Genomic DNA, 17,542 nt, shown 5'->3' with positions numbered 1-17,542 from the left:
TTACGTTTAGCAAGCTTGGCCACCCCTGATATACAACTATCATTGTAAAACACTACAGAATGTCTCTAAACAAATAAATTATTGTAAAATAAGTCCTGGAACAATGGATGATCGTATTGCCAGGAGAACACGTTTGAGTAGATTTGGCACAGTTCAATTTGCATTCTCTTGGTGTTACGTTGGATAATAAGTATCAGCATGTGTTTGTATTTTGTGTTTCTGAGCAAACAAAATTACTTCATTTTTCATGACGGTTATATTTCATAGTCTGCATTGAAACAATACAAGTATATTTTATATAAATATATCGTGTTCTGGAAAACAATCCGGCCTGTAGCATTACAATCTGGATACAGCACTGGTAGCCGACAGTATGTTGTATGCAGCTGTCTGGAACAATAAAGGGTTATTATTGTTTTATATAACGCCATCAGATTCCGTAGCGCTGCACACCTTTAAAGGCCATCTTTCACTTTCCCATGCCCTATGATTGTTGACTGCCACCAGAAGCTGCTTCTACAAGTTACTTATTCAGGGAAGCTTTTTTTAAATGTATTAAGAATTCAATAATAGTTTAAGATTAAAGTGTCAAAAATTCTGGGATTGGATCCAACACAATGTGGAAATAGGGTAAGAAAGAAGAATACTATTAAATGTGTTTAGACCAGGAAGTTTTATATTATAACAGGATCAAATTTATTTTAAGATTTATTGGATAAGGGCTATAAAATGTCGCCGAGGTAAAACCCTGGTGTTGAGCACCACCCAGGCCGTAAAACATTTACCAATACAATATTTTTAAAAATGGCTGACGTTTCAAGGGCACTAAGGGTAAAATGAGTGCAAAGGTTATTGGACATCAAATTATACTTTGTTAGGTATGTTGTATGAATAGGTGCACATGCGCAATATAATCTATATCCACATGCAGCAGTCTGCCAGGGCATAGAAATACTTGATAAAAAAAACCCTTTATTACAAAGGAAAAACATAAACAAAGCCAAACAGAATATTTCACATTTTTGTCAGACTTTGAACTTTCAGAACATGCACATAATTGTGCCCAGTGAGAAAAATGGTGAAAAGAAAAATATGTCCTTAGAATCCACCACATGATTGGCCTCCAAAACCACCTCCTCTTCCTTGGTAGTTTCCTCCATAGCCACCACCTCGTCCTTGGTAACCACCCCCAAATCCACCTCCATAGTTGCCACCCCTGTATCCGCCTCCTCCACTGTTGCCACCCCTGAAGCCACCACCTTGGTTGCCACCTCTGAAGCTACCACCTTGGTTGCCACCTCTGAAGCCACCACCTTGGTTGCCACCTCTGAAGCCACCACCTTGGTTGCCACCCCTGAAGCCACCCCCTCCTCTAAACCCTCTGTAACCAGAGTCATTTCCTCCGTAACCGCCTCGAGCGTTATATCCACCTTGGAAGCCTCTTCCTCTATTGCCATGGAAGCCACCATCAAGCCGAGCCATTTTTGGAGGCCGTGGACCATCCCCAAACCTGTTATAAAGAAGGTTTAGACAAAAATTAATTCACTATAGACATGTAAATCTAAGTTAAATCTTGAATGCCAAGACAAGTCCTAAAACAGTTCAGTGTACATGCTACTAACATACTCCCACATACACACTATTGTTTAAAGGTTTGGGGTCACTTAGAAAAACAAATCTTGTCTATAAAAATAACATCAAATGGATCAGAGATACAATGCAGACCCTTAATGTTGTGAATGACTATCGTAGCTAGAAACGGCTGATTTTAATGTAATATATTTCTAGGCATACAGAGGCCTTTATCACTCCCATCAATACTGTGTTCCAATGGCAAGTTGTGTTCACCAAACCAAGTTTAAAAGACTAATTGATCATTAGAAAACCCTTTTGCATTGTTACACAGCTAGAATTTCCCTTGGTTTTCAACAAAAACCCAAGATTTGGGTAGTATATACTTATGGAGAAGTGGCTTTTACTAGAAGAAAAAGAATATAGTCCATGAAAATTATAAATGGTTTTGATGAAGAGCAGACACACACAGCTTGTGCTACGTTTTGTGGATCATTATTGATAAGAGTAATTGGTACACAACGGACGTATTAATAATCAAATTATTTTTTTTTACAGAGTACAAGTTCTACTGAAAATATTTAGTGATTTTATTGGGTTAAACGGCAGCCTACCTGGCATTGCCGGCCATCAGATTAATTCCAGCTGTGGAGGGCCTGGAAATCAGGCGAATCAAGTTCAGCATCCTTTCATTCACGGGATCCAAGTTAGACAAAATCTCTGGTTCCTTTGTGACTTCGACCACTAGGGCCTCCACCGCAGCTCTCAAACCGGTGACGTAGGCAGCGTCTTCGTGAGGCATTAAGAGTTTAATCCTGCAGCAGAGTGGGAACATACAAGCCTTAGTCCCAGCATAAAGTGATAGGGAAGGCACACCTATGTATAAACTTTGTATTAATCTTAATCCTTAAGTAGGATAGCCCCTTCCAATTTATCAGCATGCAGATAACTATTTAAAATGCAACAAATATCTTGCAATTGACCCTCATGGCCACTGTTTTAGAACTAAGCAAACACAATAAAATTAGATTGTAGGTCTGTGGGTGAAGCATGTTCCAGCCGGTCACTGCCATTAAAATGGGAACCGTCACCTAAACAGCTTTCTTTAAGATTGTAGAACCAGAGAGCTTTAGCAGAGGCAATAAATCGATCATGAATCAAGGAATCTCTAATCCATTTTTAAAATTCTAATTTAAAGAACAGTAAAATGAATTATCACGGAGGTATATGCATAATATACAGATTACTCTAAATTGAAACCAAAGATTTATCTAGCGTATTGAAGGGCGTGGTGTAATATTTAAAAACACAGATAGATGAGGTTTAAATTGAGTGCATTTATTATCATTCAAGTGGAATATTTTCAGTTTACTACTGCGGTTACAAATGAAAAATGGCCTTCTAAATACTTTTCTGGATTCACCGAACACTACTAGGAAAAGATCATGCAGTTAACGCATGGGGGAATGCCCCCCCCCCAAAAAAAAACCAAAACCCACAATAAAACAAAAGCAAACATACCAGTCATCCAGCAGTATTAGCTGTCCATCAGAGATTACTTTCTTGGAAGCGAAGAGCAGCAGCTGCAATGGACTCACCATGGTCATCCCCTTAGCAGAGATTGCTCTGGTGCGGATCTGTAAATTAAAGGAAAAAAATGCCTTCATTTTTGGATAGGGCACACAAATTATTTAAAGGGTGTATGGGCATATACCAACACACTCTCCCAACATAGAAAAGAAATACAGTCAACGTTAAGCCTGTTTTGTTCCTGTCAAGCCTCCAACTCTTCAGACTAGCCATACAAAACTAAAAACTTAAACGACCTTGAAGTTTAAGGTTATTCTGCCTTGCGTGATTTCTCACCTTCTCACTGAAGACAAAAAATGGAGATGGATATTTAAGGTCTTGATTGCTGAAGGGACAATTAACAGATGACTTGTGGATAAGTGCATTGCGCCCCTCTGTAGTAAGAATTTTCCGCTTTTCCTTGTGGTAACAGACATTAGGATAAACACCAAAAGCCAAAAGGGAAATGACCACATCCAAGTTGTTATCTGGACCCGTATTGTTAAAAACTTGATTCATTAAACACTCTAGAAATAAAAGAGGAAATATATTCAGATTTCACTTGTATAAACGAACGCCTGAAACTACTCCATAAATCACAATCCTACGGACACTTGCCTTCAGGGAATCCTGAATTTACTAATATATCTTTGAGCTGTACTTTTGCTTCCCATGTCATGCGAAGCGTGGCCATGTTGAGACGTTTATGCTCACAGAAGCGAATTTCTGCATCCTCGCCGCCCATTCTAAAGAACATCAGAGCAAATCAAAAAGTGTATCGCAAAAGTTATTTTTTAATCAGTTATTAAAACATACAAAAGTTGCATACCTTGCATCATCCCACGCTTGGAAAACTGACAGCAATGCCACGTGATCAGAGAACCGACTTCCAGCAAAGTTCCTATGAACATATCCCAGTCTGCGGCCTTCGTTGATAAAAGGCTCAGGGAAGCAAGTTGCAGCAGAAATGGTGCACAACGCATCACCAACGCTATAAAGGAAAATCTAAATAATATCACCTAAATCAGCAAAAAAAAAAAATTTCTTTCCATCACGATTTAAGGGCCTATATACTTACTAAAAAATGCAACCCATAATCATCATCTTCCCCAGCCGTGGTTCAATGGGCAGTTTAGCCAGGATTCTGCCTAGGGGCGTCAGTTCATCATTTGAATCCAATGCATCCAACTCTGGAGAATTTTAACATTAATTGAACAGGTTAACAATCTGATAACAAAACAGTGCAGAAAGCCTTTACCGAATCCTACGCTATCGCATGAGTTTAACAGCTTGCCCAACACCAATAGTTGGGGAACACAAGATACCTCTTAGCGTGTGCTCTGCTTCTATCACAGCATCCAGTGGCGGGGGCTCAATAGCTTTGGAAAGGAACTGTCCGATGCCACCCAAGCGTAAAAGCTTAATACTTAGAGCCACTTCATGCAATGGAGTACGGAAGATCTCTGGAGTGAGGTGGGTCTCCAGACTGAATGAAGAAGAACATAAATTATAAAAAAAAATATTACACCAAAAACGTTAACTCCTATACTAAATCCAAGTACCTACCGTTCAAAGCGAGCCCTGCTGCAAAGATGGAAACAAAACCCAGGCCGTACGCGCCCTGCTCTGCCCTTGCGCTGTTCCAGATTGGTCTTAGAAGCCCAGACAGTAGCATAATTTGTCATGTTGTTGTGAGAAGTAAACAGCTTCACCTTTTGTCTGTTAAAAAAAAAAAATAAAAAAAAAATAAGATTAAAAATAATTCTGCTATACCTTATAAAGCCACAAACACAAAATCGACCTAATCAAGATAATCAAGAAAAACATATTTAAACAGTAGCAGCGGTTCCAAAAGCCCCAATAGTTTGCCAAAAAAGGGAGAGTGTGGTTATCATATGTAAATCAAATTTGAGTTCATTCATTAAATTTTAGTTTGTAGGCAAGTTCAGTGGAAAACATTTGAAATTATTTTCTGCAGGAAAGGTTGAAAAGTTAATTATCTCTGCAATGCACCTGAAACACCTCCTTTTGAGAATAAACCCAGGTGACAAAAACTGTCAATCAGACCTAGAACATCAGGGTGAACCACAGATCTACACATTAAGATTTGATAAAGCTTTCAAGGTCAGGCATTAACTTTTGGTTAAAAATACAAAAAAAATAAAAAAACTTACTTGCAGGAATCTATAACGTAAACAACATCATTTATAGTTATGCTCGTCTCAGCAATATTGGTAGATAAAATAACCTGTAAAAGAAAAATAAATAAATGCTCTGCAACTACCACCATAAAAAAAAAAAAAAAAAAAAAAACAACATTCTTCTCTCACCCGAAGATTATCCGGCTCTCAGATTTAAACCAGTATCTAATGACCTATACCACAGTGCATACAATTAGCTTGGCCTCTTAGAGGTGTGCAAACCCAGGTCGGAGTGATCCTGAGCGTACAGATTCTCTCAAAACCTACAAAGTTTGACCATGATCAGAAACCCACCTTGGTTATCCCATCAGGCACAGGGTCAAACACCCTGCGCTGCTCTTCTCGTGGGATCTGGGAATGCAGTGGCAAGATGTGATACCGGAGGCTTCCTGGCAAACACAATAGACAGACACATTACTAGTCAATTAACCATACACTTAATGTTTTTTCCACAATTACATTGAACACTATACAAGTCTGAGTATCTATACTGTATTTATACTCCCTCATTAACATAAATTTAGGAATGAGCAATGAATGAAAAGGCAGAAATCCAATTTAAGAACACAGGTGATCACGGAAATGGTAAACAAATGCTCATTCAACCTCCTACTACATTGGTGAAATAAATGATCTTTTTATCCAATTAAGCCGTTTACTCAAAGTTTCTTTGACTATAAGAAAACTAGAACAAGCGATTACATGCTGGTGGGGTCAGACGTCTTGCTTAGGTTGCTTAATAACAAACAATACGGCTGCCCCAATGCAAAAAAAAAATTGTTGGAGACAGGACTTGGGAGTAATTATTTGTAAGGAAGGCAGGAGATGTTAACCAGGAAACAGAAAGTGCAGCTTGGTTGCACATCTAAACGTATTAGTGGAAGGAAGAGATAGAGGTAGTTATGTTCTTTAGAGACCTCTGCCTCTGGTCAGACTTCACCTATAGTATGTGCAATTACAGAGATCTAGCCTCCAGAAGGATTGTAGAGAGCTCAGTGAAAGGGCTATGAAAACGGTTGGAGCGAGCGGGAACAAGAGGTCATAGCCTAAACCTAGAGGATCAAAGGCTTAGGAGCAGCATTAGACAGTTTTACTTTACTAAGAGGATGATAGAAAATAACCACCTTCCAGCAGTGGTAGATTAATACAAAGGTGGATATTTAAACATGCATGTGAGGGCTATAATATTATGCTGAATAAAGTTTGTGTTTTTACAATACGAATAAATGGGCAGACTGTGACAGAATCACTAGACACCATTACCAAAATGTGGGTTCATCTCAAGATGCTTCTGCATGGTGTAGATGAGGTTCCAGCCAGGCAAAAACACAAGTACTGCTCCAGGAACGTTAAGTGTTTCAATGTACTTCAGAAGAGCTTCGATGAGTTCAAAAGGAGTCTCTTTTTCACTAAGCTGTGACATTGAGCGTCGTGTCTCAGGACCGTAATCACCCTCGCAGATTAAATTACAGTTGGCCTGAAAGGAAAACAATATCTAAGAGAAGTATCCCCAAGTACCAACATTTTATAATTTTACATAAGCGTAGCACGCTTCACGTAAAATACATATTGTGACCGAACGTCCTTTAAATCAACAAAACACTCCAACTAAACAAAATGGATCCAGCAAGGTCTGTGTCCAGCAGCTTTCTTGGCTGGAATAAGAAAGTGGCTTTTTAAACCCCCTGATTAGACCAGGTGAGCTCTAGTTGGTCACCTGTAAATCCTGGTTCATGTGCTCCTCCATAAATATAGCTTGGAAACAGGATAACATTCTAACCCGAGAACATTACAGGGCACACTAAGGCTGTTATGGTGGCAACTCACATCATCATCTTCTCCACCTTCTTCATCTTTATCCTTTTTCTTCTTGTCCCTTGGTGGTGGTATGAAGCAAGTCATCTGTATGCAGTCCTCAAGAAAATATTCTGCAAGGGAAAAAAAGGAGTAGTGTTTGTTTACACAATAACTTACAACACAGGCATTGTATTAGCAGAGTTTGAAGATATATGTTAACCAAGAAGATACAGAGCAATAAAAAGCAGGAGGGAAAAACATTCACCAGTTGTAAAAGACCCTAAGGCCATATGATATGCAATGAGAATGTTCTGTTTGTGAAGCAACATGTTTCCGGTTAGAAGCCTTAATCGATGGCTGCCAGTCTTATATGTAAAAGAGCCAAGGCGTCAACCAACCTCGAAGGCGTTTCAAATACTGATTCCAAAAGTGGTGGGATTTAGTTTTATAGTAGCAGTCAGGGTCGTAGTAGTATAGCATACATACACAATTATTAAAATATTTACCTTGCACAGGGAAGGTTCTGCCGAACACTTCAATGATGGGGCAATTAAAGAAATATTCACAGAACATGCTTGTGTCAATGGTGGCTGACATGAGGATAACTCGTATATCTGGGAATGCTTGAATCACATCTCGCAGAACAACTAGCAGAAAGTCAGTCTGAAACAAAAAATACATGTTACATTACAGTCTGCATTCACAAGAATCCATGCCATTTTTTTTCTGATATGGCTTCTACATTTAATTACATACTCCCCTTTCCTGCGGCCAAGCGTGCCAATAGGAAGGGTAGGTTACCATTTAGTAATTTATAGTGTCTTGATAATTTTTCAAACCACACAAACTTCTCCTTATAAGTAAATGCACATTTTAGGACAATTTAGCCAGTAACTCACATTAATATCACGTTCATGTATTTCATCCACAATTACGTGGCTAATTCCTCTGATGCCGGATTCCAGTTTCCTCAAGAGGACACCTGTTAAAAACAATAATTCAGGTGTTTAAAGAACAGTATGATAAAGATACATGTTGGCTTGTGCTGGATCAAATGCATTGAGCCACAGGTAGGCATACATACCCACGGTACAGAAAAGCATACTGGCATGAGGGCGAGGGAGTACAGACTCAAAACGTACACTGTAGCCACAGCTTTTCCCAACCTCCTCTCCTCTCTCATAAGCAACACGTTCTGCAACAGATACTGCACTGATTCTTCTTGGCTAACAAAAGAAAAAAAAAAGAAAATATAAACCTAATAATTAGCAGGATTTGATCACAAAAAAAATTAATGTATTTACATTTCTCCTGTACCTGTGTCACGACGATGTTGCACTGCGCTCCCTTGCCGTTATGGATAAACTCATCCAAAATGTACTGTGGCACTTGAGTAGTCTTGCCACAGCCAGTGGCCCCTCTGATGATAACAACAGGGTTATTGTGCACGGTTTGCAAGATTTCATTTTCAAATTTTTTAACAGGAAGAGCATCACGTTCACCCAGGATCTTGGAGAGAAGAAAAAAAGATGAGATATTTTGTGACCAACCACTATGTAAACAAATATTGTATAACAATATAAACAAGTAGTAATTAACACTGCTGTAAACGTTTGTGAGTGTTAGGTCTGCAGAGACCTGGGCATGCAAGTTCCAATGACAAGACTGCGGCAAGAACTACCTTAGCAAAAGGAGAAAACATTTTTCAAAGAACTGCTTCAACTTAACAAACCTGCTGCATGTCGTTCTGCTGTGAATGGTACGCAATTTCGCTCTTCAATTCAGAACTGATCTGCTCCTGGGTCGCCTTAAAAGAAGTTAAAGATTACATTTAAATCCAACTCATACGATAGATCTACCTTGCTTTTAATGCACATAGGTGATCGATACTTTGGCCAAATTAATAACTGGACACTTAAAATACTGAAGAAAAAATACTTTACTTACAAATGCCAACGGACCCTCATCAATGTTGCTGCTGGTCCATGGGTTCCAGTTCTCCTGTGGAGGAGACCAAGGGACCACTCCAGACATACTCTGCCGCTGAGAAGGCTCAAAATGCACCAGCTTCCCCAGAGTAAGTGTGACTGGCTGCGTAGAGTCCTGGGGCTGTAAATTGATCAAATTAGTTATATATATAGATATATATATATACATACACACACACACGCACGTATAACTATTTTTTTTTTATATATACTCACCGCATAGGGCACTTCAAGGCCCAGCTCCTGAATTACACTCTGTAGTTGTTTTTGAATATCTGGGCTTAGGTTTACCTCATAAGGCTCCAGCTGCAAAAAATGCACAGCACCACATACATACATTATAAATAAAATAATAACAATCACGATCAAGACATGACCAACTGATCAAGCAAAGCGTGTTAGGAATACATTTACAATGAATACGATTACGAAGAACGTGTTTGTTGAAAAGAAGGGACATCAATATACTTAAACAACCGCTAAACTGCGATGATCATTAACGTAACAGGTGGAACAGCAACATCCAAGTTTCTCATCTCTGGTCTTTAAACAGCATTTCATGTAACAGTCTACTTGCTAAAATGTTATTATTTAATGCATGTTGGAATGCAGCAAAATTCTTTGGAGTACGAATTCTTTAGATACCAAGAAGCAATAGTATGTAAACTTCTTGCACAGGTTCAGTTGTAGTCTCAAGCAGAAACCAAAGAGTACCCGCACCGTATGCGTAAATGCAATAAGGTCTGTGCACAGTGAACTCCAATATGAATTTAACATGAAATTATGACTGGAGTGCTCTTTTAAACCGTGTACAGCTTCTGTCTCATTGCGGCGGGCACAGACAGAACTTCATTTATCACGAATCTGAAATACAGCCACTTGCATTAATCTGCACGCAGACTGAAGTCCAACAGTGTAAAACATTGAATACGACAAAAATATTTTCATCATGATGAATTTATATTGTTCCATCAAAAACCTGGAAACCTATGCCTAAGATTTACCTTGCACCGGGATCAAATGCATATCTGCTGCTGGTATGACAGAGCCAGACAAAACAAAATCCATAAAACTAACAGGCACAAATAACATTTACCAAACATGTAGACCGTTTCCCTGTAGTAGCCCACACAAAGAAAACTCACAGATTCTCCCTCTTTCTTCTTCGTCTGTCCAGAGTAAGCCTCAATGACACCCAGATGGTAAAGCTGGCGCACAAGTGATAGGGCACATGACTGTGCTGCCAGTTTCTTGTTAGAACCATGCTCCCTGGCAGTGACCCCTTAAAAAAAAAAAAAAAAAAAAAAACCCAACACATTATATCAATATCACATGAATTATGAAAATTTATCATAAGTCATCATATACTCTTCCATTTCCCAAAAACAACAAAAGACTGTTCTGAAATAAAAAATGAAACATACTTACTTCTTCCAAGCTGCTTAACATAGAGGGTCATTTCTGCAATAAAGCTCCTGCAGAGACAGTCATTTCAAAATCATATACATAGTCATTTTAAGCAAATTTTACTTCAGTGTGTTAAAAAGAAGCAGCTAGACGGACTTTGGTGTGCATATTCTAGGGGTAACAGATATACAGTGTATCCATCTGGACTGATTCCTAAACACACGCTGTTGTGTTACACAAAAACCCACCGAAATGGGACCTTACAGATCTAGACCATACCACAACATTAGCAACTTTAGGAGTCATGTCTACCTGGGTCCTGGGTTGTGTCGAGATATAACGGTGATAAGCAATGTATAATGATTCTTATGCTAACATGTGGACAATGTGGACAATATAAAATTATTATAATGGAAGATAAGACAATAAAGGGTAAATGCAAGCAAAAGACAGACCATGCATCAAGGGCAGGTAACTATGATTAGTAGCATGTTCTTCCACAATCACTGCAACAGTAGCTACCGCTAAAGGCATTTATCACAAAATAACTCACAAAGCCCCAGCCCAGTTGGCACTGACCTGAACGGTACCCCTAGCAGCCTGCGCCTGTGTGTTTCTCAGCCGGCCTTTTGGTCACCTGGAGAGAGTGACACCAGGAATCAGCAATCAGCGTTATACTCCACATGGGATCGCTTAGTCCAGCCTAAGCACCATACCATGTGTAAATAAGGATAAAAAGATGGATTCCTGGTGTCACACTGTTTCTCCTTTCTATACCCAGATACCTGTAGAAGGTTTTTTTCTTCAAAACAGTAATAAAGCAGGTAAAACAGTTTCATGAACAGGTAGGTTACATATGAAATCCATTGTTTAATATGAACTAAACATAGAAATCTTGTTTATCATTTACTTTTTTAATACTTTCTGTCTACATTTTTTTCACAAGCGCTGCCGCTCAATGTCATACAAATTAACAAAGTCCATCAGCTGGACAATTTTTAGAACACATTACAGGTTAACGCCTGAAGAGCAAATGCCCAAGTAATAAAGAAAGGAGCATTACAAGCACCTGATTTAATACACTTGGTGTAACGAAATAGTGCTTTTTTGAATATTCAAAGTTTTACTGGGAATAGTAGAAATACTGTTTGCAATGCTCAGCTCCACAACGGCAGGCTGAGAAACACACTTGCACATGCAACAATCCTCAAATGAATGGTTACAACCGAGGGCTGCCAGCATATGGCTATTGAGCTGTTGCTGAGCTATACATCCCAGACAGCCAAGGACTGGTGAAGGACAATAAGTGCAGTTCTTTAACAGCTTGAAAACAGCATGATGCTTAACCTGGAGCGACTTCATTATTTTTCAAACTGACCCAAAGTTCGAGCAGATCAGGCTTCAAAGATAAAGAGTAGGCATGATAAGAATCCTAAATTCAACAATCTGCTACTGATATTTGAAAACAGGAATCACTAGTATGGACCTACATATGGATTATTATGTGAACCCCAATGCTTTTGGGTCAGTAAACGAAAGACTCACTGTTACAAAAAAGACAATATTTGTTGTTTTTTGGGGGCTCAGGTTTAAAGAGACTCTCCAGAAAAACTTTAACTAGTATGAAAGCTCTGTGAACCCTTTAATTTTATGGTGTCCCTTTTGCAGAATTCATTCATCTATATGTTTTGCCCCTTTCTCCACCCAGCTTTATACTGTGCAGTATATGTGATCTCCCCGCATGTGATATAGCTCCAGCACTGGTTCAGTGAATGCTGTATGAGGCGGTCAGACCTAGAAGAATTAAGCTTTCTGCAGCCAATCAGTGGGAGGAATAGTCAGGCCATGGAGGAGAGCGACAACTGCAGCAACATGGCTGCATCTTTTGTGTCAGACAGGTGCTTTATTTTTTTGTTTTTCTATAGCGAGAATGTCAGGGGCATTTATCCCTTCACAGTGCCATACAACACATACATACAATACTGTTCACTGTGTCCTCCAAGCAGCCCTACACTGCTGTAGACGCAAGACCAAGGAAAAAATAAAATCCTGCAATTAGTTACCCCTAGTCACTAAATCAGCATTTACTTCTTAATTCCTTATAGGCAAAGGGCCATCCAAATCTTAAAGTTAACACAAACCTGTTGTGGTCAGGACCCACTTGCGAGTATTTGTATTCCCCCTGGGTCTTTTCTTTTTGGAAGAACTGATTTAGACGGGCCTTAGCATTCTCAAGGGTCCAGTTCCCATGTAAACCAGCATTCAAATCTACTTCCTCGGATTCTAGAGTCTAGGATATAAGAAAAACTTTTTTTTGTTTCCTTTTTGCTTTACATTAAAAGTCTGCTAATGTTTTATTCTCTTACTTATCAGGCACAAGCAGCTGAAATAATTACCAGTATGAAAAGATGGACATTTAAAGAGTGATGAGAACCAATAAAAATACAACCTTCTCCTGCTGTTTGGGAATTATAGTAAACTGCAATGTGCTCAGGTGCCTTCAAAGTGCAAGATCTCAAGCAACTAGAATTTTAACATTAATCAAAATAATATCTTACAGCCTTATTCTCCTGTTCTTCCTTTCTGGAATAATAATCTTTCAGGTTGGCTCCACGCTCCCAGTTGGCTCCACCACTAAAACCAGAGCCTAAATCCGCATTTCCAAAATCAGAAGGACCGTCTGAGGAATCAAATATAAAGAGATTGCAACATTTAAGAAGACATACAAACGAGTGTTGTGGTATGCATTTCTAACGGACGTGAATTGCTTACATACACAGTTTGTGGTCAAGACAATGCATGAATTTTAGTATTCATGCACAGTCATTCCTTTTCGTTCATGGTTTCCTTACAGAGGCGTTAAAAGGATATAACCCTTGGTATATATCAATAAATGTAATCTATATTATCTAGCAGCACATCTCATTTTATTTAATTGAGGTCTGCCTAAAGAAGTGTTTTAAATCCTGCACGGCATCCGCTCCAAATAGCATGAAACATGTTTGGGTAGAAATTCTAAGGTGATACTTGGAGGATCTGAGATGTGTTTTCTCAAACATGTTTTGAGATTTTAGTTAGAATATCTTTAAGCATTCTCATTTACTTACCATTCTGGGGGTGGTTAATAAATAGAATAAACTACAAACCTTAAAGACATATTACATTTTTCACACACAAAAACACTTACCGTAAGTGTCTTCTTTCAAGGCCAAGTGTGGAGGCAAAGGCCCTCCAGAGGGACCTTCAGTTGGGACAAATCCATCCACAGCATTGCTCTGACCAGCCTGTAACATAAAGAAGTCACTTTAAATAATATGTGACTATTACTTCCTGTAAAACAATGAATACTTTTTTTTTAAAGGTATTGATAATTTGTTCAATGAAACAATTGAAAGGTTGTACCAACCGCAAGTGATGGAACTTCCTCACTTTTCACTTCACCCATTCGAACCAGATAGTTGACAAAGTCCCGGGCTGCGTTACTCTGGGCATCCTTTTTATTTGTAGAGTTCCCCATTCCAGTGTAGTTATAGCCATCCACTCGAACCTATTAAAACATAATGCAGTGTGATAAACAAGCAAAAACAACAACAGCTAAACATTTACATCACTTGAAAGTATCCTACAATTTGGAGTAAAGGACAGATAACCAATTGTGAATGCACAATAAACAGCGTACAGCCCACTTCTTGGAACACTTGGAGCCTGCACCGGTATACGGAAGGCTAGGAACCCTTTTCGGACAACTTATAACCGAACATATACATTATAGGTATTTGTATATAATGCGCGTGAAAGCACTTAGCACTTTATTATGTAATAGGGATTCTGGGATTACCATTTTTAGAAACAATCCCATTTTTAATTTATATAACCTTTAAGGAAAACAAAAAAAAAACAAAATTGACCCCCCCCCCAAAAAAAAGTACACTTTGAGAATGCCCTGCATTACACAAATCACAAAAGGGAATAAAAAAAAAAAGAAACCGATCCAACATCAAGTCAATGGTGCATGAAATCTATAAACGTGCCTCATTAATGTAGACCAAGCATCCAATCATCAGATATCGTAGCTAATTTAATATGATGGGTCTATACTGAACTTGGCCCGAGTGAAGGGCAGCATCTTTTACCTTACAATGATGTGCCTATGCAGATATGTCTAGCAGAGTACAAGTCACAAACACTGGCTAAACCGGATATAGTTTTGTGGATGAATTGTGTCAGCACACCATGAAGAACAACGTGCTGCGAAGATGATGTCACAATTATTGAACTCTATGATATTGCTGGCAGCTTTTCATAATTAGAGATATAAACACCTGACAATGACAGTCTTAAAGCTAAAGAAAAAATACCGCACCTCACACAAGAACTTTTGTCGATTTTTATTTCCTGCTGCCCGGATCTCATAATTTGGGGTAATCTTCTTCTTCCCACACCATGCGTACAAAAAATTCTTGACGTCAGCCATGATGGAGAGCGGGGTGAATCACCTTGTGTCCTGAAACATAACAATGTACCAAGTTCTCTGACAAAGTTCTCACCACCTGAAAGGACGGCATCTAGGTGGAATTGATTGTTCTCAGCTTTTAGCACGACTAAATTGTTATAATAAATATAATCATACAATAACAAACTGGTACAATAGGAGAAGAGGGCCCTGTACTTGTAAGCTTACAATCTAGTCGATGGTTATGGGGGAAGTGAAACAGTAAGAGGACGGCTTGGATGGGGATGAGCTGGCCACGTCAGGATGATCTGTAGAGGTTGTTGGTCGTTTAACGGCTCGATTAGGATGCTGGATGAGTGTAAGGATGAGAGGTTGTACACTTGTCAAAAAGGTGGGTTTTCAGAGAACTCTAGTATTTTTAAAGTTTACCTATAGTTTGTGATTTTCTTTGTTAACCCGTCTAATAAATTTGAGAGATATTTAGTTAAAAATAAAGAACAAGCCTATGTTGTAGAAGCTAAGATGCCACAAAAAGTGGCAGAGTTAGTGCATTCTGTACTCCACCTATTACTACAAATAGGAACAGTAACTTCGAGAAGAAAAAATAAAAAGCTAATCCACAATCATACAGCTGCTCTATCGGTGTACATATACGTACACAGAAACACATTAATAAGCGAGGGATGGACAGTGTTAAGCGACGAGTACCCATTTACTCTGTGCAGAAAGTAACTAAATGGAGCGTGATCTGCGTGTAAAAATAAAAAAAATGGAATGTAGGTGGATCCCTATAAACGGAAGAGGGGAAAAGAAAAATAACGATCCAGGGGGCCGGTGGCATGTTATAATAATACATTTAACGCATACAGGATGTAAAGGTTATTGAAGGAATCCGGTCATTAAATGATTTTTACACAGAACTGACACTTAAAACAGCTGGCAATATGCACCGCGAGTATCACATACCCCAACACCGCCATGGGCTTGGTAACCATGGCAACCTGAAGGCCAGGGCTCTATTACGAACCCTAGCACTCTTTTATTAGGAAGAGGCATTTTTATTTACTCAGAACTCGCAGAAAACACCTGGAATTCCGACCTGTAAATACTACGTTTACACCGCAACCCCGTTATGTGTATGTGGCTATACCGCACGTGACTCGGCCCGCCGCCATGAACACACGCACGTTACTAGCATGTTATTATCAACAAGACCCCGCTTACCGTGTGTATTCTCTCGCCACAGGATATTCCCCCACTTATACAATTAGCAGCACGGACAAAATGGAAGCGCCGCTAACCCTGCGCAACAACACTGCAATCTACGACGGCTGCGCGACCGCGTGACAACCAATAAAACCCAAGGGGATGGGTAATTGGATACTTACGGCTTTGTGGTAGGAGTGGGACGCCTGGCGCCATATTTGAACCTGGCACGTATATTTACAAATGTATGAATATTCAAAAGTTTCCAGAGCAGGGCTTGCACCACATGCGTTATTTTATTTTTATACGCGCTTTCAGACGTTGTTAAGCGAAGTATTATGTCAAACATTTATTTTGTTTCCATGTGACTTCTAGAGGGACATACTAAAACGAATGGCAAAATGGAATGCCCATAGACTATAATAGAGGGTGAAAGAATAATTGATTTTTAAATAAAAGCTTAAGACGTAACATTTAGATCTTTGGCACATATACTCCTCTAGCACAGCTACAGGATCTAAAACTCAGATTATAGCTGCTTTCAATGGAATGACAGGTGAATGACACTTTTGAGTGAATGTCCATAGGATATAATAGGAGAAATAATTAAACTTGTTTTTTTAGAGAAAACCCTCTGACATATCATAAAGATCTTTGTCATGTATACTCCCCTAGTACAGTTATAGGTTTGAAACTCCATATTAATTGGAATTATAGCTGTGTTCTATGGAATGACAGGTGAATGACAGTATTGAGTGCAGGGGTGGGCTGGGCCGGGGGGCAGGGGGGAAATTGCCCCCCAGGCCGCCCAAAATCTATTCTAAACGGCTGCTGGGTGCTGATGCCGCCGGCCGGCGCTACTATCATACTTTTTTTTTTTTTACTTACATTTAAAAAAAGTATGAAAGCAGCGCCGGCCGGCTGGCAGAATCAGCACCCAGCGGCCGTGTGCGATGAGGGGTGAAAGCTCCGCCCCCTCGCACAGAGCTTTCACCCCTGACGCTGCTAGCCTGCTCCCATCACTATGCGGCCAATCCAATCTAAACGGTCGATGCGTGCTGCTGATGCCGCCGGCCGGTGATACTTTATTTTTTATTTTATTTAATATGGCAAGCCGGATTGGCTCCGGCCGGCGGCATCAGCAGCACGCGTCGGGCGTTTAGATTAGATTGGCTGCATAGTGATGGGAGCAGGCTAGCAGCGTCAGGGGTGGAAGCTCCGCCCCCTCGCACTCAGACTGCTGGGGAACCGGATGTCAGAGAGACAACGTGGAAAACGGCAGTCTGCAGCTACCAGGGGACGAAGGTCTACACGAAAAAGTGGAGCAAAGTACAAGGTTATTAAACAAA

At 39.6% G+C, this 17,542-nt stretch overlaps 1 protein-coding gene across 2 annotated transcripts; it reads right to left on the bottom strand.

The window, feature by feature from the left end:
- Positions 1–849: 849 nt before the first annotated feature.
- Positions 850–16,307, bottom strand: DHX9 (DExH-box helicase 9). Of its 2 annotated transcripts, XM_053469322.1 has the most exons (28): positions 16,212–16,307; positions 14,898–15,038; positions 13,941–14,081; positions 13,722–13,818; positions 13,093–13,214; positions 12,676–12,824; positions 10,556–10,602; positions 10,273–10,409; positions 9,344–9,433; positions 9,087–9,248; positions 8,872–8,946; positions 8,457–8,648; positions 8,224–8,365; positions 8,039–8,121; positions 7,646–7,802; positions 7,170–7,270; positions 6,606–6,819; positions 5,637–5,731; positions 5,316–5,389; positions 4,708–4,860; positions 4,467–4,627; positions 4,220–4,331; positions 3,971–4,132; positions 3,760–3,887; positions 3,439–3,668; positions 3,094–3,209; positions 2,187–2,387; positions 850–1,510 (listed from the first exon to the last, which is right to left on the bottom strand). In XM_053469322.1, exons 2-28 carry the CDS (start codon positions 15,006–15,008, stop codon positions 1,099–1,101), a joined length of 3,864 nt encoding a protein of 1,287 aa, XP_053325297.1. In that variant the 5' UTR covers positions 15,009–15,038; positions 16,212–16,307; the 3' UTR covers positions 850–1,098. The 2 variants fall into 2 exon arrangements, with proteins under 2 accessions (XP_053325297.1, XP_053325298.1); XM_053469323.1 differs by lacking the exons at positions 13,093–13,214; positions 13,722–13,818; positions 13,941–14,081; positions 14,898–15,038; positions 16,212–16,307 and adding an exon at positions 11,114–11,171 and having other exon boundaries at positions 12,676–12,735.
- Positions 16,308–17,542: the final 1,235 nt, after the last annotated feature.

The sequence above is a fragment of the Spea bombifrons genome, chromosome 6 (assembly GCF_027358695.1).
Source record: "Spea bombifrons isolate aSpeBom1 chromosome 6, aSpeBom1.2.pri, whole genome shotgun sequence".
NCBI classification, from domain to species: Eukaryota; Metazoa; Chordata; class Amphibia; order Anura; family Pelobatidae; genus Spea; species Spea bombifrons.
This window is presented reverse-complemented; position numbering and strand designations above follow the sequence as displayed.

What these genes read in the sequence shown, in the direction of transcription:
- DHX9 (XM_053469322.1), bottom strand. Translation starts at nt 15,008, where the DNA reads ATGGCTGACGTCAAGAATTTTTTGTACGCATGGTGTGGGAAGAAGAAG. An exon ending in TGTTAAGCAGCTTGGAAGAA is followed by an intron (nt 10,410 to 10,555) that starts GTAAGTATGTTT and finishes TTTTTTTTTAAG; the next exon opens with GGGTCACTGCCAGGGAGCAT. An exon ending in TGAGATGAACCCACATTTTG is followed by an intron (nt 5,732 to 6,605) that starts GTAATGGTGTCT and finishes TGTGTTTGCCAG; the next exon opens with GAAGCCTCCGGTATCACATC.